Source organism: Pelodiscus sinensis, chromosome 3 (assembly GCF_049634645.1).
Source record: "Pelodiscus sinensis isolate JC-2024 chromosome 3, ASM4963464v1, whole genome shotgun sequence".
NCBI lineage: Eukaryota > Metazoa > Chordata > Testudines > Trionychidae > Pelodiscus > Pelodiscus sinensis.
In genome coordinates this window covers 114476425-114500773 of record NC_134713.1, presented here as the reverse complement: position 1 = coordinate 114500773, position 24349 = coordinate 114476425, and the positions used below count along the sequence as shown (strand labels likewise).

The 24349-nt window shown below is 39.9% G+C and overlaps 1 protein-coding gene across 4 annotated transcripts in view; it reads left to right on the top strand.

Annotated features, from left to right (window-relative positions):
• Positions 1-24349, top strand: part of PRKN (parkin RBR E3 ubiquitin protein ligase) — a 1191290-nt gene that overhangs the window by 982398 nt on the left and 184543 nt on the right. For all 4 annotated transcript variants that reach the window (XM_075924581.1, XM_075924580.1, XM_075924579.1 and 1 more), the window contains 2 exons: positions 9772-9833; positions 23307-23456. In XM_075924581.1, coding sequence (XP_075780696.1) covers positions 9772-9833; positions 23307-23456 — 212 coding nt within the window. The remainder of the gene's footprint in view (positions 1-9771; positions 9834-23306; positions 23457-24349) is intronic.

Genomic DNA, 24349 nt, shown 5'->3' with positions numbered 1-24349 from the left:
AAATGTGAAGCAAGTTCACTCTAATGACTCAAAAACCAGAAAACAAATCAAAAGAATCTTAAGATATTTAAGCCAATCTTATGATGGTTTTAATCATGATTTTTGAAAAATTTTGGTTAATTCTGGGTTCTCCTGGATGTTCCTTGTGCCTATCTGGAAATCTGCTGACTTCAAAAACTTACACAGATTGCAGGCTTGAGGCCTTAGACTGTAAACTGTTAGTGTCTGGAATTTTGGTCAGTTTACTTGCCTTTAAAAGGCATGTTATATAAATATTCTGTGTAAATGCATGATGAATCTTTGAATTCAAACAGTTTGAAGTTTGGCTGTGTTATGATGTTGTGTGATGTAAACAGAATTTGAAAGTGATTTTAAAGATTTTTCAAATGCAGACTGTAATTAAGATTTGAAAATATTCTAATTACGTTCTTTGTTTGGGCTTTCGGCAAATGACCTCTCAACATAGGCAGTATTTTTAAAGATAGGCTTTTGTACTTCATGACTACATATTATATGTCAATTACCTGTGACTTTATAGTCTTCATACCTCCTATTTCTATTTTCATAAAACTACTTATGCCATAAGATGGGCTTTCCAAATACCCTTCTCCCTAACTTCCACTTTATTCAGATAAATATAAACATGGTGAATATGAGAAGCTCGTTTGAAACATCAAACATTTAATTAACACCAGTACAGTGAAGTTGCTAAATCCTTTGACATCACTGTCTGCTCCATAAAAGTGATTACAGTGTCACAGACTCTGGCTTCTTCACTGGAAATGACATGTGCAGGATAAAGGTCTTATTATTACATCACTATTCTAAATAGTTGAATAGTTTGGAAGAGAACTAGGAAAAATTACATGACAAATGAATGGACATTTATTATAGCTTTGTGGATTCTATGCTTCATTTCCAGGCATTTATAGTTTTTTTCTCAAAAAATATGTAACATGTTTCATGTTTGTACTCAGCCCACATATGCTATCTGTTTATTTAGAACATTAGAAAACAGCCAATTCCACTATTTGTTTACCAAGCATAGAGTTATTTTTGGCAATTTTAATAGCATTAGAAAATTGTGTATTTGCAAGCTTAGTAGGTAAAGACCTGGCAACTTAAAATTTTTTACCTGCTCTGTGGGAAAAATTCCTTTGAATAACATTGATTTCCCATATTTCCTTCCGGCGGGGAAGTTGGAATTGTAAGGCTCCAGGACTTTAGCCCTCAATGAACAGCATGTGCTTTCTACTGTTAAAAAAATGTTGGTTCAGAAATAAACTGTGAGCAAGTGAAAATAGTATTTGTTGCGCATAAGGGTTCGATCCTGCAAGATACCAAGTGCTCTTTGAATATTCATCTGATTAAAGTTACATGTATGCTTAAATGATTTGCAGTACATTCATATGTTGCTTTGCTATTAAATATTTAAAAATATATATATTTGTGGATACTCGGATACTCTTTAAGGACCAATGCCTGTGAGTGTTTATTTGCTTTACTTGGTGGATAATAATTTAAAAACTAATTCAATTTATATTTTTCCAGTTTAAGTAATATCGAAGTTAAAAGAGTGTATTTGAATTTTCCACTGCTGTTTACAGGGGGCTTCTATGAAGCAATGATTTTAAATAAGAATAAAAAGCAGAGGCTAATTTTGTCAACCTGTCAGAGTAAAGGTAAAGATTGGGGGAATTAAATTGGTAATAGCTGGGATCATTATTTAATAACAAATGCAATTGAAACTATGTATTGTTCGTAGCAATGCAAACCAGAGGATTCATGGTGCTTGTCATTTAAATTGGATTTTTTTATTTTGCTTGTTTGCTCTTCTCTTGAAGATATCTGCTCTTATATGATCTAATTGAAAGTATTCTTATAATGAGAATCCTACAATGAAGGGAAATGGCAGTTCTGACAGTATAAATTCTTGTATCTTAAAATGTACCTTTCACTCACAAATTCAATTACCCACATATTAGTTTGAATGAAATAATGACATGAAGTGGGAACAAAGTAACATGGGAAATTACTGAAACACATAAGTTGAGATGCGATAGAACATTAAAAATACAATCAATTGTGTATTTTTAGTTAATTTTAGAGCATTTTTTAAAAGGTCATCTGTGCAGATGCTGGCTTTTTTGCTTGCTCAGATATTGGCCCTGATCCTCCATGCTATCCCACCAGGCTTATGCGAGTGTAACACCTTTGATGTCAACCAAGTCACCACCAAGTAAAAGTGACATAGCAGAATAGAGTGTTAGGCCAAGTGCGTACTAATTGGCTCCTATTCCACTTCAGCAATAGGCAAAAACCAAAGTATACTAAGGCCTACATCATATAGGCCTGAATTTAATTAGAAAAAGGAAGTAGGAAACCTTTTCACTGTTGTTTTACCAGCCTTCAAGTGAACTCACTCCAGTGTTTTGGCTTCTGATGAAAGGCATTTGCTGAGTGCTTTTGCCTTATTTCCTTTGATCATACTAGGTTTTTATGGCTTTTTGTATACATGTTTGGTCATTTCATCTGTCTATGGTTCATTTTTCAAGTCAGTTAAGTGAGTTGGAAGAGCCGAAGAATAGAAAGTTACTGTAATTGATGAGGCTACACTGCATTAGGGATTCTGTACTATGGAGGGCAGAAAAAAGTAATCCTCTCAAAGCATTCCACACAAAACAGTAGAAATCTGCAAAGAGCAGATTATTTATATCATGTGCTACTTCCAGTAACACATGAGAGAGCTAGAAATTATATTGATGTTCCCCCTAAGCTTTGGTGTTCCCAGTTTGCCAGTGAACCTCATGCGCACTGCACTTGCCCTGAGATAATTGATGAGAAATTAAAAGGAAAATGTTTGAAGACTCTTTTGGGTTTAATGCTCTTCAGTAGAATATATTTTTCAAAAACCCTTTCCTTTTGGTTTATAGTGTTCTTTAGGAGTCATAGTGCAAAAACTAACCATCTCCAATAGTTTTTTCAGATCTATTGGACATTATATAGAAAGAAGACATAGTATTGGAACATGTTTTACTAACACCCACTTCAAGAAAACAAGCAATTGAAGCAGACATTTGAAATAAAATAAAGGCATACAGAAATATCCAAAAAGCACAAAATAGCTATTTTTGAACTTGGTCTTTTTATTGTATGCCGTGTTATCTCCTTACTTCCATTTTTTTTTCTAAAATAAAACTCCATTTGATTTGTTCACTCCAGCAACATAAAGATCTGATACATTAAAAGGACTTTTAATCAAGAAGAAACTGTATTTGAATATAAAGATTTTCAATACAGTTGTCAATTCTGAGCAGCTGTCTACTATCTTGCTAATCAATGACATCTTCCTTTTGGTCTTACTGATACTGAGGTCCATTTTATGTAGAATCACCTTCCAAAAATCTAATGAAAGACTGGTCCCTGGAGACATGTACCAATTGGTTTGGCAAGAGCACTAGAAAATACAGAATATGGAAAAGTTCTTCTAGATGGATGCGCTTGATGAATGTTAATATTGATAAAAAATAACTTTATAACTTATTTGGATCTTGAGAAACATAGACTAAAAAATGCTCCCTGACACTAATGTGGTTACAATCTCATTTACACTACAGCATTATTTTGAAATATCTTATTTCAAAATAGTTAATTCGAAATAAGATATTTCGAAATAACGCATCCACACACAAAATGCATTTCGAAATAGCATTTTGCTATTTTGAAATAGCACGTCCATACTGAGTGGACTCTGAATCACATTTAAGGCTGGCTGGAACCAGTTCCAGCAGGGTACCAGGTCAGGACTTACTGTGTGGGGCTGCTGCCTGACGCTAACAGAGGTCTGTGCTTAAAGCCCCCTCCCCTCCTGCCCCCGGAGAGCCAGTTCTCAGGTTTCCCTGCTTGCTTGTCTGCCTCGATGAGGGACAGCAAAACATTTTTGTCTCGGCGTGCTCTGGTTGCCCTCACTCAAGACATCACAGAACTCTGCAACATGGAGCCAGAGCTGTTCCTGGGTGCTCTGGTGCTTCTCTTGGACACGTTGCTGTGAGGCTGACTGCACTTTCTGCAGGCTGCCATCCGGGAGGTCCATCGGGGGGCTGTCAGTATCCAGGAGGCCCTGCAGGAGAGCTTCCATGCTGAGGAGCACTAACAGTCTCCCTGGTCTGCCCCACTGGGGGCTTGTGCCTCATTCCTCCCTCATGTCCTTCCACTTACCCCTCCCTAACCCCCTTCCTGGCGTAAAATAAAATACACATATTTCATATATACAAACTCTCTTTATTTAACAAAATGAGGGGGGGTAATGAAACTCTGGTGAGACTGGGGAAAGGAGGTGGGAGAAGGGAGAGAGAGGGTGGCAGAGGGGAGGTAGAAACCTGGGAGGAGGGAGCTGGAAGGGGGAAGCAAGAGTAAGAAGTGGGAGGGGAAGCTCAGGGCTCATAGTTGGGGGGTCGCGTGGGGCCAACTGTCTCCCAGCTCCATGAGTGCGGGGGCCCTGGCTTCCCTGGGGGGTTAGGGAGGGGATGGAGGGTGTAGAGGAGATGGAGGAGGAGCGGTAGCTGGGGAGGCAGTAGGCGCTGGGTCTGCAGGTGCTGGCAAATGGCACGGCCCTGGGCAAGCTGCTCCCGCCAGAGCTGCAAGTCTTCTTGCACTCAGTGCTGGAGGATGCAGTGCAGGGCTCGCAGTGTCCCCAGGTACTGCTGTTGGTACCCCTCCACTGCACAGGTAGGCCTGCGGAGCCCTCGGGTGCAGGAGCATGACCCAGGCGGGGTGGTGAGCCCTGCATGCTCTGCTGGTGCGGCTGTGGAGAAACAAGAGAAGTCGTCAGTTATCCCTGGGGACACAGTGGTTGAAGCCCAGTTCCCTTCTGGAAGGTGAGGGTGACCATTCCCTGCACCATCAGAGCCAATGTGCTTGCACACAGGCCATGTTCGGAATGTCCTGCTATCCCCGGGAGTGGGAGCTGCCTCAAACTGCCTTTAAGGACTCCGGGGAAGGGGGGAGGGAGAGGAGTTTTCCTGGTTTTGCCCAGAGTGGCCACCAGGGCACCCTGGGAAGGGCTGGAGGCCCCCTATTTCGAAATAAGCATCTATACTGCGCTTATTTCGATTTAGCTATTTCAAATTTGGCATTATTCCTCATGGAATGAGGTTTACCAAATTTGAAATAAGCACTCCGCAGTTTTGATTTAATTTCAAAATAGCGGTTTGGCTGTGTAGATGCTAGGAAAGTTATTTTGAAATAACGGCTGTTCTTTTGAAATAACTTTGCTGTGTAGACATACCCATAGAGACAAGACAAAGGTGAGACAAAAGAACACAAGTGGAAATTACAGATACGAAAAAAGTAGGGAAGATTTCTGGAAGAAGTGGGTTTTAGGAAGGTAATTGAAGGATAAAAACAGAGGTCTTAGGTGAACAGGAAGACAGAAACACTGTGTGGAGCTGAGCAAGAGAGATGAGTGCATTGAGAGAGGATTGGGAGGAAGACCGAGAGCAAATGAGATGTGAGAAATATTTTAGTGATTATTAGACAAGTTAACATTTGCCAGGAATTATCATATAATAGTATACTATTTTGGTTATCGAACAGCACCGTGTGGTAAATGCATATTTTTGGGGGCAGGATCATGTTAGGAAAAAAATAACAGATTTAAATTAGGGAAAGTTTATGTGGAGCCTTGAAGATGAGAAAGAGGAGCTTTATTTTTTATGCAGCAAGGTTTTATCCTAAGCCAGTGAAGTCAATGCGAGTCTACATTCATGTTAATGGGCTGTCAGTCAGGTCCTGGTTTAAGAAGGTAGTGTTGTGGTTGGAGTCGTTTGTTTGTGATTAAATTGGAGGGTCCAGAGTTAAAATCCAGTGAGACTAGAATGAAGAAAGCTATGATTGTCAAGGTGAGAGGTGAACAAGGCCAGGATATGTGTTTCTGCATTGGTAATAGTAATTAAGGGCTGGCTAATACATATATGAAGGAGTAAGAAGAGAAATGAAGTAGATAGAAACTGAGTGTGGGGAAAATAAGAAGAAAGATAGCAATGCTGGTGTTGCAAGCCCAGGAAATGGGAAGGATAAAATGAGTAGGAAAAGGTTAAATATGGATGACTTAAAATTCCCTTTTAAATGCAGTCAAGGTTACATGCAGAGCTATGGGATTAACTGATTTTCCAGTCTGCTGTCTTTTTGAAAAATTGGCAAACAGATAGTTTTGAGTCAACCCCAACTCATTTTTTTTTTAATTTTGGTGGCTCTGAAAGTTGTGAAGAAAAATTCATTTTGGATTGAATGAAACATTGTTCATCCTTAAATGTTTGTTATTGATTTTATACTTCTTTTTTCAAAATATAACATTTAAACATTTTGTCCAGAAACTGTCAAAACAAAACACTGTGAAGATTTCTAAATGCCTTTTTTAACTGAAACAATTTAGCAAAATTGACATGAATTAACAACATATTTTGGTCCAAATCTGCATTTTCTACTGAAAAAAATGAGTGGATCATTTTTGCCCAGCTCTAGTTGTATGTGCACAAAGGAGATGGACAAGGAAGAGAGTTTAAGATAGGAATCATTTTAAATAAAAGGGAAGAAACAATGGAACTTAACAAGAAATGAGGTACTAATGAAGCAATTATTATTATTGTTCTGAGTGCTGCTGAATATCTGTTGTTGTGAAGCTCTACTACTGAGAGATCCAGAAAACCATCTTCAGAGTCATCTGTACTGCTCTAGTGAGGATGAGATGGTAACTTTTGGTAGCTGTATTGGCACTGGGCAGACCCAGAGAATTGCAGTTCCTCCCTTGCCATGGAAGAGGAAAACATTTCTTAACCCCTTTTTCATGGAGCAGTTTCCCCATTTCTCTCCTGGCCTCATCAATCGGGGCCATCAGCAAGCTAGTTCCCAAGCAACCTAATAAGCAGAGCTGGGCTGCAGCAGTCTGCCTGATTTGCTATTCCACCTGATTGGCTGGAGAGATCAGGAGACTGGCTCTTAAGCCAGCAGGAGTAGTAGCTTTCTGACGTTTCAACACTCATATCAACCACTATGACTACTCCATGGTTGCTTTATTCCTAATGCTTCTTCCTTGCCTGAGCCCTTTCCCAACCTGAGACTGATTCTTGCCTGTTACTCTGCTTGCTCCAGATGATTCTGGCTCTGACCCTTAGCTCTATGTTCTAGTTCCTGCCTCCAGCTTTGGCTCTGGGACCTAGTTTCTAATCTCCAGCTTGACTCTTACCTCTGGCTTCTATTGCCTCTGGTGAGGGTGATCAGGTGTGTCAGTTTCATAGGGACAGTGCCAATATTTTCACATTTCTATCTGATCACCCTACCTCTGGCTCTCACCCTAACCCTTGGTTTCTGATACCTCCCCCCTTTTGAATGCAGTCAATGCACCCATGAGGCCTGGCTGCCCACCTCCTTGTCACTCAACGCCTCTTACTTATGTGCGCAGTCAGATACCCTGGTTTGTGAGCAAGGGAGCTAAGATAAGGGTGTTTCCTCACACTGCTGCTCTCTGATCGTCCTTGTCCAGAATTTTACAACAGGGTTACCAGGAAGTAACCTCTCTTGGCAGACAGGGGAGATTCCAGAAGACTGGAAAAGGGCAAATATTGTGCCCATCTATAAAAAGGGGAATAAGAACAACCCAGGAAACTATAGACCGGTCAGTTTAACGTCTGTCCCAGGGAAGATAATGGAGCAGGTAATTAAGGAAATCATATGCAAATACTTGGAAGGTAATAAAATGATAGGGAATAGCCAGCATGGGTTTGTGAAGAACAAGTCATGCCAAACTAATCTGATAGCTTTCTTTGATGGGATAACGAGCCTTGTGGATAAGGGAGAAGCAGTGGATGTCATATACCTAGACTTTAGTAAGGCATTTGATACGGTCTCGCATGATATTCTTATTGATAAACTAGGCAAATATAACTTAGATAGGGCCACGATAAGGTGGGTGCATAATTGGCTGGATAACCGTAGTCAGAGAGTTGTTGTTAACGGTGCTAAATCCTGCTGGAAAGGGATAAGAAGCGGAGTTCCGCAAGGGTCTGTTTTGGGACCCGTACTGTTCAATATCTTCATCAATGATGTAGATATTGGGATAGAGAGTACGCTTATTAAGTTTGCCGATGATACCAAACTGGGTGGGGTTGCAACTTCTTTGGAGGATAGGGACATAATTCAAAATGACCTTAGCAAGTTAGAGAAATGGTCAGAGGTAAACAGGATGAGGTTTAATAAAGAGAAATGCAAAGTGCTCCACTTAGGAAGGAACAATCAGTTCCATACATACAAGATGGGAAGCGACTGTCTAGGAAGGAGCATGGCGGAAAGGGATCTAGGGGTCATAGTGGACCACAAGTTGAATATGAGTCAACAGTGTGATGCTGTTGCAAAAAAAGCAAATATGATTCTAGGTTGTATCAACAGGTGTGTTGTAAGCAAAACTCGTGAAGTCATTCTGCCGCTCTACTCTGCACTAGTTAGGCCTCAGCTGGAGTACTGTGTCCAGTTCTGGGCGCCACATTTCCAGAAAGATGTGGATAAATTGGAAAGGGTACAGAGAAGAGCGACAAGAATGATTAAAGGTTTAGAGAACATGACCTATGAAGCCAGGCTTCATGAACTGGGCTTGTTTAGTTTGGAAAAAAGAAGATTAAGGGGGGACACGATAGCAGTTTTCAAATATCTAAAAGGGTGTCACAAAGAGGAAGGAGAAAATTTGTTCCTCTTGGTTTCTGAGGTTAGGACAAGGAGTAATGGGCTTAAAGTGCAGCAGGGGAGGTTTAGATTGGACATTAGGAAAAAATTCCTAACTGTCAGGGTGGTCAAATATTGGAATAAATTGCCAAGGGAGGTGGTGGAATCTCCCTCTATAGAGATATTTAAGAACAGGTTAGATAGACATCTGTCAGGGATGGTGTAGACGGAGCTTGGTCCTGCCTTGAGGGCGGGGGGCTGGACTCGATGACCTCTTGAGGTCCCTTCCAGTCCTATTATTCTATGATTCTATGATTCTATTCTGTGATTCTCCCCACTGTGGATGGAATCACGATGTGAGCAAGGGCGTAAACGTAGGAGTGGTAGTGGAGAGCTTATTTCTTTTCCCCTATGCTGAGGTGCAAGAGCTATAAAAATCTAGCTCTAATCCAGTAGCAAAAGCCTCTCCCCTCTGATACATATTTGGTTTATGTTTTACATAAAGAAGTGACAATTACATGTGCTAAGTGGATTATACTGGAGATGGCCAGAAAGTATAATGGCATTTGGGTCCCACAGAATCTGTGCAATCCTGCATAGAATTGAGGAAAGCTTAGAAATGGACCTACGCCATTATTTGGATCCAAATTCAGCTATGTTCAGTTCCAGGGTTTTGATGTGAATCCCTCTAATTACAATATGTTGACTCCTACACTTAGGGGCTAGCAGTATCTGGCAGAAGTTACTGCCCTTTTCTTTTCTCTCTCTCTTTCTTGTTTGTAGTCCTTTGGGGTAAGGTCTAAAATATACAGAAAATAACCTTTCAAAGCATTTCTGGAAGTGCGTTCACAAATGTGGTAGGATTTGTTTTGATAGATGGCTTTCAGTGCTCAGATGCTCATAGAACTGTAGCTTATCTTTCTAATCTGTTTCATGTAATCTTTTTTTGTCTAATGTGATCTGTATATCCTGTCCTCTCTGCATCTGTGCACGGTACATTGCAGCCCAAAAACATGAACAGTGAATTCTGAAATTCATTTCTTTGTTTTTTTCCAACAGCTGGATGTCCAGATTCCTTGATTAAAGAGCTTCATCACTTCCGAATTCTAGGAGAAGAACAGGTGAGTTAACATCTCAAAGGAAACGTCATAGTGTCATGAAAGATAGACACTAATGAGACAGTTTCTTCTCTCTCCGGGGAAGCAGAGTGTGTCTCATGACCCCCAGTGTCTTGAAATGGGGAAGAAAAACTCACAGGAGATGTGTGTGAGAATATTTTTTTTATTCTATCCATCAGCCTTGACAGGTTATTAATTGGTACATCTGCTATCTGCCACAGCTTTTCAACTCAGGACTCCAGCAGTAAACAGGCACTGTAAAGTGGCAGATAGGCAAACAAGAAAATACAAGGATGAAGTCTGCCTAGTGGACTGATAGTTAAAGATGTCTTTGATATAATCTATATCTTTTTGTGGTCCAGAACTTTTCTGTGTTTTTAACAGGCCTATTTATTATTCAAAACTATAACAATACTTTGAATTAATGTAGCATTTTCTATGAGAGCACCTCATAAATATTAAACAATCTAAGCCTCACAATGCCTAGTGGGCTGCACTTCACGGTGGGAGAGCTGATTACCGTATCAGCTTCCCCGCTGCATAGCACAGCCCATGTTGACACTGTTCCATGCCTGCCTGAGGTTTGCAGTTGTGGGGAGGGGCAATGTGGCCCCTTGCCCTCAAACTACATTCATATTAAAAAGTGGGCAGGCATGACCCTCCCACTTTTAGAAATGTGGGGGACATGGCTCTCTAACCTCTTCACTATTAATGCCCCTGGCTGGATCCCAGTCTGCCCTGCTCAGGAAGCCACATGAAGTGCAGAGGGACTGTAAGCCTAAACCCATAGACTGGATGGTGAGAGACATGGGTCTGCACTTGAGAAAGGTGACAGCTGGGAGCTGGAAACCTTATGATGGCACCCTACAGGAAATCTGTGTGTGTGTGTGTGTGTGTGTGTGTGTGTGTGTGTGTGTGTGAAGGGTGCAGCTAACACTGAAACTGTGACACACTTAAGTACAGAGATTACTGTAGTTATGTTATCTACTTACGAAAGCAAAATTGTAACAAGTCTCCTGATGACTCTTGTTACACTGCTTGGAATTAATATACATATTTCTACTATTAACAGTTGAGAAGCAAATAATAAGAGAAAGTCTTTAGTCAGTCTTTAGTCTGAAAAAATGAAGAAAACTAACATACATCTTAATTAGGAAACAGTTTCTACAACAGTCAAGGTCAAGAAAGGAAAAACCCAGACATTTCCTCACTTATATGACTATACAATGCTTATTTTACTTTTTTCAATTTTTAAAAATGTGTCTGCCATACACTCTATTCATGTATACAATAGAATGTCAACTTGCCAGTTGGGACTAACAGTTTCTACTCATCTTAACCCCTTACACCCACTTAACCCATCCTCTTCTCAACAGCCTGAGGAGACTAGATGCACCTTACCTTATGTCTAGTCTAGTTCCATTTTTGAAGTGTCAGTCATTGTGATATCAGAGCTCCTGCAAATTCAGATAAAGCAAATATGAAATTCTCTCTTGCCCTTCCTCCACACATATACACACCCACATACAGTGTTGTCATCTCCTCCATCTGGGTCTTGGCCCTGCGAGGTGCTGAACACGCTGACCTCTTATTGAAGCCAATGGGAAATGAGGACGCTTGGCACCTTGCAGGGCAAACTGTTGGAGAACATGCTGAATGTATGTGCATGGGTACTTGATCCAAACATGAACAGGGAGGAGGAAACTAGTGGAAAGATATTTTTTTTTACATTTTATTTATAGGATGGTAAGTTTCATGGTCATTCTGGTATCTGGTGGAAAGGAGTTCCATAGCAATGGCTAATGGGCCACCCACAAGAGTATTTAGATTGGTGGTACAGAAGGTAACCTCAGTTAAATGAACCCTAGAGTTTTGTGAGAAGCCTATATCCTTCATTACCTCAAGTAGGTAAAAGGTAAAAAGTTTAGCTTGACTCTTGTAAAACTTCATACAATTAAGCAAAAATAAGAGAAACTGGCATAACCTGGATTTGTTTAAATAAAAATAACTTGTTAGAAGTCTCCAAACATTTTTTGTGGACTTTTTAGTTTTCATAAATCAGTTAATAGTAGTAAACAGTTTTTATACAGTATATTGGTAAAGCAACACAAATGGATGGCAAAAGATTATTGCTCTTCCTCGTCTGTGTTCTGCTTTTTGTCCTTAGTGGTAAAATTCTTAGTAGAGCTGAGTGAAGCTTTTATATCTGAAGTTTTTTATTGCTGAAAAATGCAGTTTTGGGTGAGTCAGCCAAAACATTTCACAGATTCGTGTCTGTTTTGGTTAATTGGTCAGGTATTAGGGAAGTTAGATATAGAGTAATTGAATAATCATGTAACCGCATCAAAACTTAGTGATTATACGATTTCGATATTCGCTGGGGACGGCGCTGGCAGGCAGTGTGCTTATGGCTCCACTCCTGAGGAGCCCCCTGTCACCCCAAACTGCTGCCTGTCTATCAGATGCAGCAGTGTGGAGTGGAAAGCAGGATCTGGTCTGTGAGGAGAGCCAGTTTAAAATTGGCGCCCCTCGCAGACCGGCTCCCACCTGCTGCCCCTGTCCACTGGTGGCCCAAGCTCCTGGTGCACAGAAGCTGCGCTGGCCTACCATGGAGCAGCCTCTGACCACAGTGAGTCTGGGCCCACCTTGAACACAGGCTGCTCTGTGGCAGCCTCCCCTACCCCTCTCCCCCACACTGCTGCCTCTATGGGAGGCAGCAAGGAGGGGAGGCGGCTCTGCAGAGCTAGCATGCATAGAAAGCCAGTTTAAAAACCTTCTCCACACAGACATCAGCTCCTGCCTCTCTCCCTCCCCTCCCCCTTGCTGTCTCTGATACAGAGACAACAAGGGAAGGGATATGTGTAGTCTATAGGATTAAACAATAAGTCCAGGCTTATTGGTTAATCATGTAGTCAACTACATGTTGACATCCCTATCAGATATTTTGTAAATGTCAAAATGAACTGTATTGACATTTCTGTAAGGAAATATGTGTTTGAGCTAGATTTGCAAGGGGAACATGTACACCATTAATAAAATGAAGGAGGCAGAGATGGTATTGCCACACTTCATTACAGCCCAGAGGTTATGGATGTCAGGATGTTGGAGACCAACATTCAAATATCTGCTCTGATTGAGTGAAGTAGGGACTAATGTTTTCTCACATAGGTATCAGGGGGATGCCATCTTCTCTGGTTCAAAAATTTCTTTAAAAAGGAGTTATAATGTCTGAGGCAACTGAAAATATTGTCTTTTGTATCTAAAAGAAATATTTTCTTTTTTTTTTCAGTTTTTCTGGTGAATCAAAAAATTGATTATTCATACAGCTCTAGTCTCCAAAGGCAAACTTGCTCAGAAACAATTGCAGGAGAGATGACATCCTAGTGCTTTAGTTTTTCATTATCTGACTTGTGGTTTCCTGTTGTACTATAACATGAAGGAAATGCATCAAGAATAGTTCTGGTTGGTTTGGGGCTCTGTTGTACAAGTTCTCCCAGGGTATGTCCAGACTACAGGGTTTTGTTGACAAAAGTCCACTTTTGTCGACAAAACTATACCTGCGTCTACACTACCGCCAAGTTCTGTCGACATAACATCTATAGAACTTGGCAGTTTTGTCGACGGCGGTAAACCTCATTCTATGAGGAATAATGCCTTTTGTTGACAGAGTTCTGTGGACAGAAGGCGTTATTGCATCTACACTGTCCTTTGTGTCTACACTCTCATGTCAACAAAGCGGCTTGCTTTGTTGACAGAACTGGATGTAGTCTAGATGCTCTTTGTCGACAGAAGCCTATAGTCTAGACGTACCCCCAGTGTACAAAGCTCTTTTTCTGTACGAGCCAGTGAACATAAAGAGAATCTCCAGGACCGTCTGCATCAGCAGAACTAAAATCTAAACTTCTGCATGTAAAGGTTGAGATTTTAGCAGTGTGGGATTTCTTTCCCTGTGCAGTTGGATGTCATCATTCTTTCATTCTCTCATTTTCCCTTGGATAAGGTCCAACCCTCTATCTAACCACTTGACTTCATAGGTGCAAGACAGATGATGAGGACTGGAAGGAAAGATTATTGCCTAAGGAACCACTGAAAAATGAAACAATGTTAGAAAGTCTCCTTCAGAGCAGCTATTTCTCCTGTCAGGCTGGCTATCTCTGATTAAACAGAAATGAGTTAATGAGTAATGATATTACAAACTGACTACAAAAATATGCTAAAGATGCAACAAGCGTAACAAGATTTGGCTATGTCCAAATACTGTGTAAGACAAACAATTCAACAATAAGCAAGAAAGAAGAGAGAGTTTGCTTTGATTCAGACCTAAACGCTACAATATACAAACACAGCAAGATTATTGGTAAACTTTATGGAACTGTTACGTATTCTTCCTAATGACTTTGACAAACTTTTCTCTTTTCCCCCCCTGAAAGTGATAAAAAAATCACGTTTAATTGTTTAAATGGAATATTGTGATTCATGAATAAAATAGCTGTATGTGTGGGGTAAAAGGGAAAACAAATAATGCAGGAGAAATCTGCTGCTGTACCTGAGTGCCCCCAACAGGACAGACTATAGAAAAAGCAAATTACAGACTAGTTGGAAGAAAAGAAGCTGCTCAACAATATATAGCTAGTCCTCCCTGCTGTATTGTCAGTTTAAAAGTGTTGCAGAATGTACTGGCCAATTTCTTGATATTTTGACAGGGGAATGATCCATGTTAACAGATTGCTTATCAGCTACTGCTACTACAACTCTTCACCGTCTTTTCTTCGGGAACATTTTGGATCCCCCCTGAATCAGAGTTAGCCTTCAGGGAGGCATTGCATTCTTCAGCAAAACTCTTTTGTGTAGTAGGAGATTTTATGTGGAGGATCTCCCTCAGTGTTGGAACTTTGAGGAAGCACTGCCCCAGGATACTATGTAACTGCACCACCTTTTATATGAGTGATTGCTTTACTAGAACCCTGTTTATGTTATATGAGATGTGACAATAGTGCTGAGAGAATGCTGGGGGTAAAAATAATCGAGGAAGTGCAGGATTGGAAGGGACCTTGTTAGGTCATCTAGGCCAGTCCCCTGCACTGAAGCAAGACTATTATCTAGACCAGTAGTTATCAGTAAGGGATCTGGGGTCCTGCAAGCAGATTTTAGGGGGTCCTTGAAGCAGGGTCAGTATTAGACTTGCTAGGATCCGGGGCAGAAAGCTGAAGCTTGAGCAACTTAGCTTTGCAGGCCCCCCTATTGCATAGGGCTTTGGGCAATTGCCCTGCTTCCTACCCACTAGACAGGGTAGCTCCTGGCTTTTATATGTAGAAAAACAGTGGTTGCACAGATAGACTATGGAGTTTATATAGCCTGTTGGGGAGGAACCTCAGAAAGAAAATGGTTGAGAACCCAAGAACTAGACCATCCCTGACAGGTGTTTATTTTACCTGTTCTTCTCCAAATAAGGAAAGATTTCACAAGTGCTCTAGGTAACTTGTTCCAGTACTTAAGGGGTAGGGAGGGATCAGGAGTTCAGGCACACATCTCAGTTTCAGAGAGTGAGAGTTTGGGTGTGAGCTGGCATATGCAATGATTGAGTTGAGAATTGGATGGAGATCAGATGCTCCATAAATGAGTTGAGAACAGGTGCTGAGAGGTGGATTTACAAGTCACGGTCAGAAAAATAATAGCTGAATGGCTGGCGTCAACTCCCCTTGGCTGGAAACAGCCAATGGGAGCGCAAAGGCTTTATGACTACAGACACTTGAATAAACAAAGTGTTGTGGGGCCATGACCCAAGTTTGAAAACCAGTGATCTAGATTATTGATAAAAATATTGAATAAAGTAAGACTAAGAACCAGTCCCTTTGGAACTCTGCTAGAAATTCTCCCACTTGTTAATGCTATATTTTGATGTTTGTTAGTATAGCAATTTTTAAACTATCTAACATGTGCCCTCTTAAATCCACATAATGTAAGCTTTTGTTCAAAATGTCATGTGGAACTAAGGTCCTGTTTATACTAGAGGATTAAGTCATTGTAAGTTATGTAACTTAAATTTATCTCGACTTAATGCGGTTTTTACACCATTCTACAGCATCGGGAGATGTGCTTCCATTTATATAATTTCTGTTTCTCACTGTGGTAGAATACTGAAGTTGATGGGAGAGTGCTCTCTTTATCAACTTATTCCATTGTCACCAGACCCACTGAATTAATGCTGCTGCATTAATCATAGCCGCACCAAGTTTTCCTATAGTGGAGACAGGGAAATCCAGGTATACTATATTACCACAGTTGTCTTTCTTAAGCAGACCTATTATTCTAGGATTGGTTTGGTTTTTTTAAAGACAATGGGTTGATTTGACAAGACGCAATCTTCCATGAAATTATGCTGACTGATGTTAATTCTATTTTTGCCTCTAATTCTTTATGCGTAGAGTCCCAAATTAACCCTTCCAATATTTTATTCAGAACCAACATCAGGTTAATCCTTTTAACACTTTTTAAATATTAGAACTAAATTGGTAGGCCTCCAGTCCTTTGGATTTGGCCCAGGCTTTCAATATTTTTTAAAAAAATAACAGTAATTCAGAGAGTACTTCAGCTAGTTCTTTCAAGACTCTGAAATGGAAGTTGTCCAGGTCGGTGGATGTGAAAATGTTTAATTTGAGCAGATGTCGATTCACATCCTCCTTTATCACAGATGGTAAATTTTCTATTCCATCCACAGCATCACATGGAATAGATGCTTTCTCCTGTTTCATTCCAAATGCAGAAAAATACCTTTTGAACATTTCTTCCTTTTTTACAGCATTATTTATATTGTTATCATCCACATCTAGTAATAAACTTATACCCAACTTGGAGATTTTTGTTGGTTTGTGTTCCTAATATGCTTTTAAATGCTATCATATTGTGTTTAACCTTAGTGGCCATTGAGATTTCATTGATTCCTTTAGCTTTCCTTGACACCTACATTTTTTAACTTGAGCTTATATTTATTACCTGTTTCCTCTGTTTTTCTGTCCTTTTATATATTGATGCTAGAAAATTTACCCAGCATTGTTCAAGACCTTAACTCAATTCATTTTTATTTGTTGGAAAATAAAATGAAAAGGTACATGCTTCATTTAAATCATTGCTCTGGGGTGGGAATGGGGATAAAGAATTCAGAATGCAGGCTACCACAAGGAGAGAAGACTATTCCAGCCCTCTCTCACTGCAGTAGCTTGGGGACACCTGACAAGAGCCTCTCCATGGCTGCTACAGTTCCAGCAGGCATAGCCAGGGAAGGAATGCAGGTCCAGGTTCATCTGCCTCCTTCATCACCCAGCCAGAGTGAGATATGCAGCAAACTGTGCACTTCCCCTCACTCATTGATGAAGAGGAACGGCCAGCAATGTTCCTGTATGAATTGAGGGGGAAACTTCAGCCCTGCCCGTCTCCCCTAAAGGTCAACTGTGGGGTGAGAAGCTCAGGGCTGGGGAAGGTCCTGAAATGGGGGGCATGACCCCAACCAGCTCCTTTCACTTGCTGGGTGATTCTATTTCCTTTATCTATGGTTTTCTGAGAAGCAGTCCCATTCCAGGCACATCCCATTTTCCTAGCACAACAAAACTCTTACCTTGCTTTAAGTTATGATAAGAGAAAACTGTATACCAAAGTTGGTGGTCCTAGTTCTTACTGCTTAGTACAAGTTCTTGAACAGACAAACACACACACACACAGAGAGAGAAACTCTCTCAAATATATAGTAGATTTTGTGTTTTAGCAACACTTCCAAATCTTCTTTTAACCTTTTTGGCTGGCATACCTTTTTTATGTCTGTGGAATGTGGCTTTTTGGTCATCAAGTTGGATGATGTAAACACCCACCTTCTAAATTTGGGTTTGCTAGTCAGTTATGTTAACCATTGCTTTAAACTTTGGTACATTGACCCTTTGAAGTTCCAGATATGCTAACTGTCCAAATTCTGGCAATACCCTCAGAAGTTATGATTTTTTACTATTAGCAACATTGCTGCATTCAAATTTGAGTCATAAAAGTAATAGGCTACCTGCCCTTTTTCCATTCCTTCCAGAACTCCTTGTCGAGTTGTTCTGCTTTACCATTGACATGTTTCATCCAAAAGACTTAGTTGATGGAGTGCTTGTCACCAAAAATTAATCACAATTTTAAGTGTATTTTAAACATTTTTAAATACAGTTAATTGGAAAATTTACACAATACAGGTTAAACCTCCCTGGTCTGTGACTCTTTGGTCTGGCCGGACTGTGGATGTCACTGGACCAGAGAGCCCCGGGAGCTGGGACTCCCATGGTCAAGGGGAGGCAGCGGGAGCCTAGCGGCTGGGGCTGGCAGCGGAGCTGGGACAAGGATAAGGAGCTTGGTGGCCAGGGCCAGGGCTTTCAGCAGAGGGATCAGAAGCAGAGGAGCTGGAATTGACCAGGAAGTTCCAACCTGGACAAGTTTTTTTCTTTTTTTTTCTTTTTGCATGTTTGAAAATCACCAATCTTCAGTTTTTTACTTATAGTTATTTCTTCATCACAGCAGTTTCCAAATGCCTCACAAACTCATATCAGATTACTATTAAAGCTAGTTTCTAATGATAGTAGAAGAGTTGTGCTTAATTCCTTTCATGCCTGCTGTCATGATTAAATGGTTGTTTGGAGAAACTTTAATTTCTTTTGGTTTATATGGCCCTTATAACCCTAGGACCGGATGATCTCTCATCTATTAATGGATTTTTATCCTTGCAACGTCCCTATGATGTAGGGAAGTATCACCCCCCATTTTGCAGATGGGAAAAGGAGTTACAGAGTAGATCCAAGTGTTGTACCTAAAGCTACCCACAAACTGTGTGGCTGACTCAAAAATTGAACCAAAATCTCTTGAGTAGCTGTCTAGTCCAGTGCCCCATTAGTTGGATCATTCAGAAGTTTATCTGAAAAGATGGAATATACTTATATAGTTTGTTCAGTACCACTTGATATCATTTATGGATGTATCCTTAATAAGGTGCCAATAAATGATAAATAGATGGTTAATATTTTTGAAAGGTGCCTATGTGATTTAGGAATCGAAGGCCTATTTCAAAAGTGAATTTTGCCCATCGTTTCTAAAAATGAGTTAAGCTCCTAAGTCACTTGGGTGCTTATGAAAATGTCACCTGTTATAAACATGTCATAGACAGGAGTTCTATGAGATACACATTATGCTAAATAGAAGATTAGAGAGTTATAACCCATGGTTGTATGCAATTGTGTCAGAGTGGCTGGTTCCAGAATGGGAAGTGGATCTAGTTTTCCTTTGCTAGAACAGGTGCTTCCATTAGGTCAATTAGGAGGTAGGGCAACACCTTAGAAGTTTGAGACCCAGTGAACCAGAGCTGCCTGAGTGTGAGTTAGGAAAAGAGACAAATGAGAGCTGCCCGATACAGAATGTGTTTCTTGGGAGAAGGCTGAAGGAAAGGAGAGCAGCAGGAAGGGTCTGCTGGCTGGTTTCCCCAAGACAGAGTGCTGGAAAGGACTGAAGGCTGGAATACCAGCAAAAGGAGTGAAGGGCTGGAAAGGAGTGAAGGAAGGGGGAGCATTGGTGAGGTTTATAAACTAACATCTTTGTACTGAAGAGCTGGACCCAGAAGAACAAAAAGAGAGGGTAAGGAAGAGTGAGGATTACTCATTTTGGGAGGATGATCACCCATCAGAGGTGCTGTAGAGGTTCCTGCTAGAAAGAGTAGGTTGCACTCTAGCTGGAAGGGCTGCAGGGGCTGTCCTGAAAAAGGGACAGAAGAGGACTAATAAAGAACCCAGGTGTGATGGAAGACACTAGAATGTGGTCTGTGTTATATTAGTGGCCCTGAGGGTATGTGATTTTAAAGGTTATTTGTGCAAAGTATTGTTTTGGGACTTGAAATTTTGGATTGTTTGCACAGTGTTCTTGTAATATACCCAGCCCCATGGAGAGGTTCTAATGTGAAGCAAGACAGCCCAAAGTAGAGTCTTTGGGTTACCTCAGTGGAGTAATCACTGTACTAATCATGCCATGGCATATTGCAAGAGGGGATTGCAGTTGAGGCTGCCCTCTGATAGCAGTCTGTTCCCCTCTTGGATTTTACTGACAATTATTCAAAAAATTATGTGTTGTATATTAACCCTTTGTAAGCTATTTATAAATGAACCCTTAATATAAAGAAAGGTATTTTGTTCTTTAACCATAACATAATATGTATTAGAATATAACTGATTTTTGTAAAGACAATGAACTTATACAGATTCTGCTTCTTCATTTTAATTGATTTACAGTAAAGACAGAAAAGAAAAATATTGGAAAATAACACCTTTGTAAATTTAATGAGCATTAGAAGTAGGAGACAGGTTTATAACTAGATAACAGAACGTACAAAGCATTTAGTAGGTTTTTCTCTGTTTTCCAGTTGATCCGTGTGTTTGGTTTTTATGATACGAAAATCACACTTGCCAGTGCTATAATTGTATAATGATTTGACACAATTTCTGTGCTGAACCAGTATAAAATGTCAAATTTTCTGGATGAAATTTGACTCTTTCTCCCCATGAACCCTGTAAATTAATTTTCTTGCCTATATCTTATAGGGACAACATTGGTTTTTGTCATGAAAATTCCTTTATTAAAGGGGGAATCTTGCTGACTTCTTTATGCCCAGTTTGAGATTGGAAATCATTTTCTCTTTTCAGCTCAGGATTTCTAATGGAAATGGTGACAGACCCTCAAATTTAGTATTGCTGCTGGTGTTTGTGTCTATAATAGGAAGCTATTAACAATCCAACATTCAGCACATTTGAATGTTACCTTTTAAGATAGGGTAAGACAATATCCGTCTTCACCTTCAGGTCCATTCTGTGCTCTGAACTAAAATGAGGTCCTCGGAGAGCTTTGCAGCTGCGATTACCAGCACTTCCGTTCAAGGCCAGCAGAATGACTCCGAGCATTCAACATATTTACTGCACACTCGGTTGAAAACTGATAGATTCCAACATTAAATATTTATCCCATAATGCTGGGATAAATGGGTTCATGCATAATAATGTTAAATATTATTTGACTCAGTGAGTCCCCACATTCAAAGGAACCCTCTAATTGCTGATGTCTTCAAATTCCTTTCTAACAAAAAGGCTATAAAGCATGTAAGATGTTAATCCCCATGCCTCTCATACACTGAGTGATTCTTCTATAAAAGGGCATTTCTCCCTTTAGGTTTTCTACTTTGTTTTGTTTAATATAGAGTGGTGTATTTTTATAGATTTTCCAAACTGTTTGGAAAAGATTTAATAAACAGGATTATTATTTGAACATGGATACTATGTCACTTGGCTGTGGCTTTCAAAACTCTCATACTTGTTTTTAAAATACCGTGAAAAAGAATGTATTACTGCAGCATGTAACTTCTACAAAATGATGAAAGGCCTCCTTAACTGTATCTGCAAAATGTGCATGGGAGCCTCTGTGTTTATATTGAAGTGGTTATTTGCATCCTCCTTGCGTAGGGATTTGGACGGATTGCTTCATTTTTCAATAGTTGTGGTTGTGGTTTTGGTAATACAACATTTTCATGAGTTATAATTAGGTAAAATTTTAAGAAGCACTGAATGTTTTTATTCAAGCTGTGATTTAACACTAAATTCTGTATTATTTGCATACACTAAACTCATTTCCCCATCTTCTGAGAAAAGTCACCCAACTAATTTCTCTCTTGTCTTTTATTTTTTTTCCTTTTATGTATTCACTGTACAATGGCCACATTCACTGAGACGTGCTTTACTCTCTACTTTTACTTACCATTGGTAGAGCTGCATCAATACAAAACCCTAGCATAGACATGACTTAAACTGGTGCAACCTGATTTGTATCCATTTAGCTTATCCAAATTTAAAACCAGGGTAAACTAGTTATGGCAGTGGCATAAATCATGACTACTTTAGTGGTTTATATTTTTGCAGCTACACCAGAGACTAAAAGTCCGGTATGTGGACCAGGAAGTTTGAGTTGATGTAACTTATACTTCTTCCTGTGCCTGCAGTGTGCATGTTATACCAGTGTAGATTGCATCGAGACCAGACCGTGGCAAACTCATTCTGGGGAGAGAGCCAAATGCCAGTTTTGCTTGTGGTCTATGGGTCGAGGCATTAATTTTGCACTGTGTACACTCCATCCTCAGCAGAACGCCTGTTGGCAACACGGAAAAGTATGCCATACATAGTTCAAGGATAGAAATTGGCCTTTACATAATAATGAAACTTCTAGTTACTATTATTTGTTACATACTTAATCAACTGCCACTCAGTGGAAAAATATACCCACCATTTGGACCATTGTTATTTCTACCCTTTGTTTCTTTTCCTTTTCCCCACCTTCCTTTGTCTGTTTCTGTCCTTCTTCCCTGTCTTTCCTCTCTGTTCTTCACTTTGCACTTCCTTCTCCACAGTTGCAAATTCCCAATTCTCACCTCTCTCTGGACTTTTCTTTGAAAACCATATCACCCTTTGCAGTGATTGACAGTGCAATAATGATGACATTAAAGTGTCTTTTATTGTTTCAGACTCTCTGCAGACTTGAGAAGAAAACTCAGCATTGGTTTACCCTCATGTAACTTTTTAAGCTTTTCTTCACAGCCATAAGCGCTAGAATCTTATTGTTAAAAAACTAAAGCTAAACTTTTATGAAATCTGAATGTGTCAGAATGGCTAATGGACACAAGCAAATATTAGGGTAGGCTGATCTGTTGGCTGTATTTTAATACCGTCATTCCACTGAACTGTCTTAAGGTCTGTTTACACTTTGAAATAGCGGTTTAAAAATGTGTTAATTGGCATGCACTGTTTAAAACATGTTGAAGCTAATAATAATTATCAACATTTTCCAAAGTTTAATATTTGGCTAGGATTTGAAGTATTCGAGTATTATTTCTGACCCTGGCATGGACTTCCTGTGCAAACTTGGAGAGGTCACTTAACTTTCTGATATCCCCATCTGAAAAATGAAGATGTTTCCTCCAGGGTGTTGTGAGGCTACTAAAAGAGTGTCTGTGAAACACTGACACTCCATAAGAGCCACAGAAATACCTGCTCATGATATTAAAATAAATTGCTACCCAGAGAAAGATTTTTTTGGCTCAGTTTATCTACCTGGAGTATGCTTTTCACAAGAATGTTGTGTAATTGTGGGACAGTGTGGCTCTGACACATTATGCTGTTAATTTCTGGCTACAGCTCTTGGATTTCCTCTCCCAATTTGTATTTAATGTAGAATGAAACATTGTGGCATTTACTTTATTGAATCAATGTGCAGTACTCTTATGTTCCAAACATCTGACAAATAACCTGAAGTTACTGGGTAAAATTTTGGAAGTGCTAGACTCATTTAGCAAGATAAACTGGAGCAGAAAAGTTGGGGATATTTCCCCCAGGGCCCAGTCTCTCTGAACAGCCATACATGTGTTTTGCCTTGCAGTACAACCGCTACCAGCGCTATGGTGCAGAAGAATGTGTGCTGCAGATGGGTGGAGTGCTGTGTTCAGCTCCAGGTTGTGGAGCTGGCCTTCTTCCTGAACCAGAAATGAGGAAAATAGTATGTGAGCCAAGCAATGGACTGGGCTGTGGGGTAAGACTGCACACTTTTGCTATAACTCATCGGGAATCAGTTGAGATTGAAGGATTGAAAAAGAAACTAATTTTTTTTCCTTTCACATTGATGACTCTGAGTTGCCCTTCATACCACTGTGAAATTCAGCAGCTTTCAATAAACAATTTTAATACAGTGCCAGAGCCTAGAAATCACTACTTTGTCATGTAGAGTATGTCCGTCCCAGAATCCTTTGCCTTAATTGGTTTGAGAAGTTGCTGATTTAAGTAGTTACAGTGAGCAGTTGAACTGTGCAAATGACATGCCAAGAGCTTTGACTTTTTTTCTCCCAGCACTCAGCAAATATGAATAAGATCTAGCACAAACTATTTATTATTGTATGAATACCACCCTTCTTAATTAGACAGGGGGAGAGAAAGAGTGGCCAGTCAATGATACCTCAGTGACACTGTTTCTGTGAGTATTTTAAGAAACATAATGAAGATTAATGCAGAAACCTTAGTGCTTTATTGTTTCATAAAAACTGTTTTTAACTAGGGATGTGCAGAATGAATGGTACTTTTATGAAAATAAAATAAGCAGCATTGGAAAATATGTTGTGCTAAGAGGTTGAACTAGCTGTATCAGTCATTTTTTAAAATAAAATTATCACTGTATAAAAAAAAAGGGCTGAGGGGAAAAAGTTCTATACACAAAAGGCCCTACTAAATGATAGGTTGAAGTGACTAACTGACGTAGGTACCAAGGGAATCCACCTGTGCCTGGTATTATTACTAAATCCATGCAGGTGCTGGATGGAGGGAAAATATATATATTTATAAAACTGTAACATGCTGTTACCTTGTTGTAGTAGAAAATGTACTTTTTACTGCGGTTTTGATGTTGCACAAATTGATAGCATAGAAGAATAA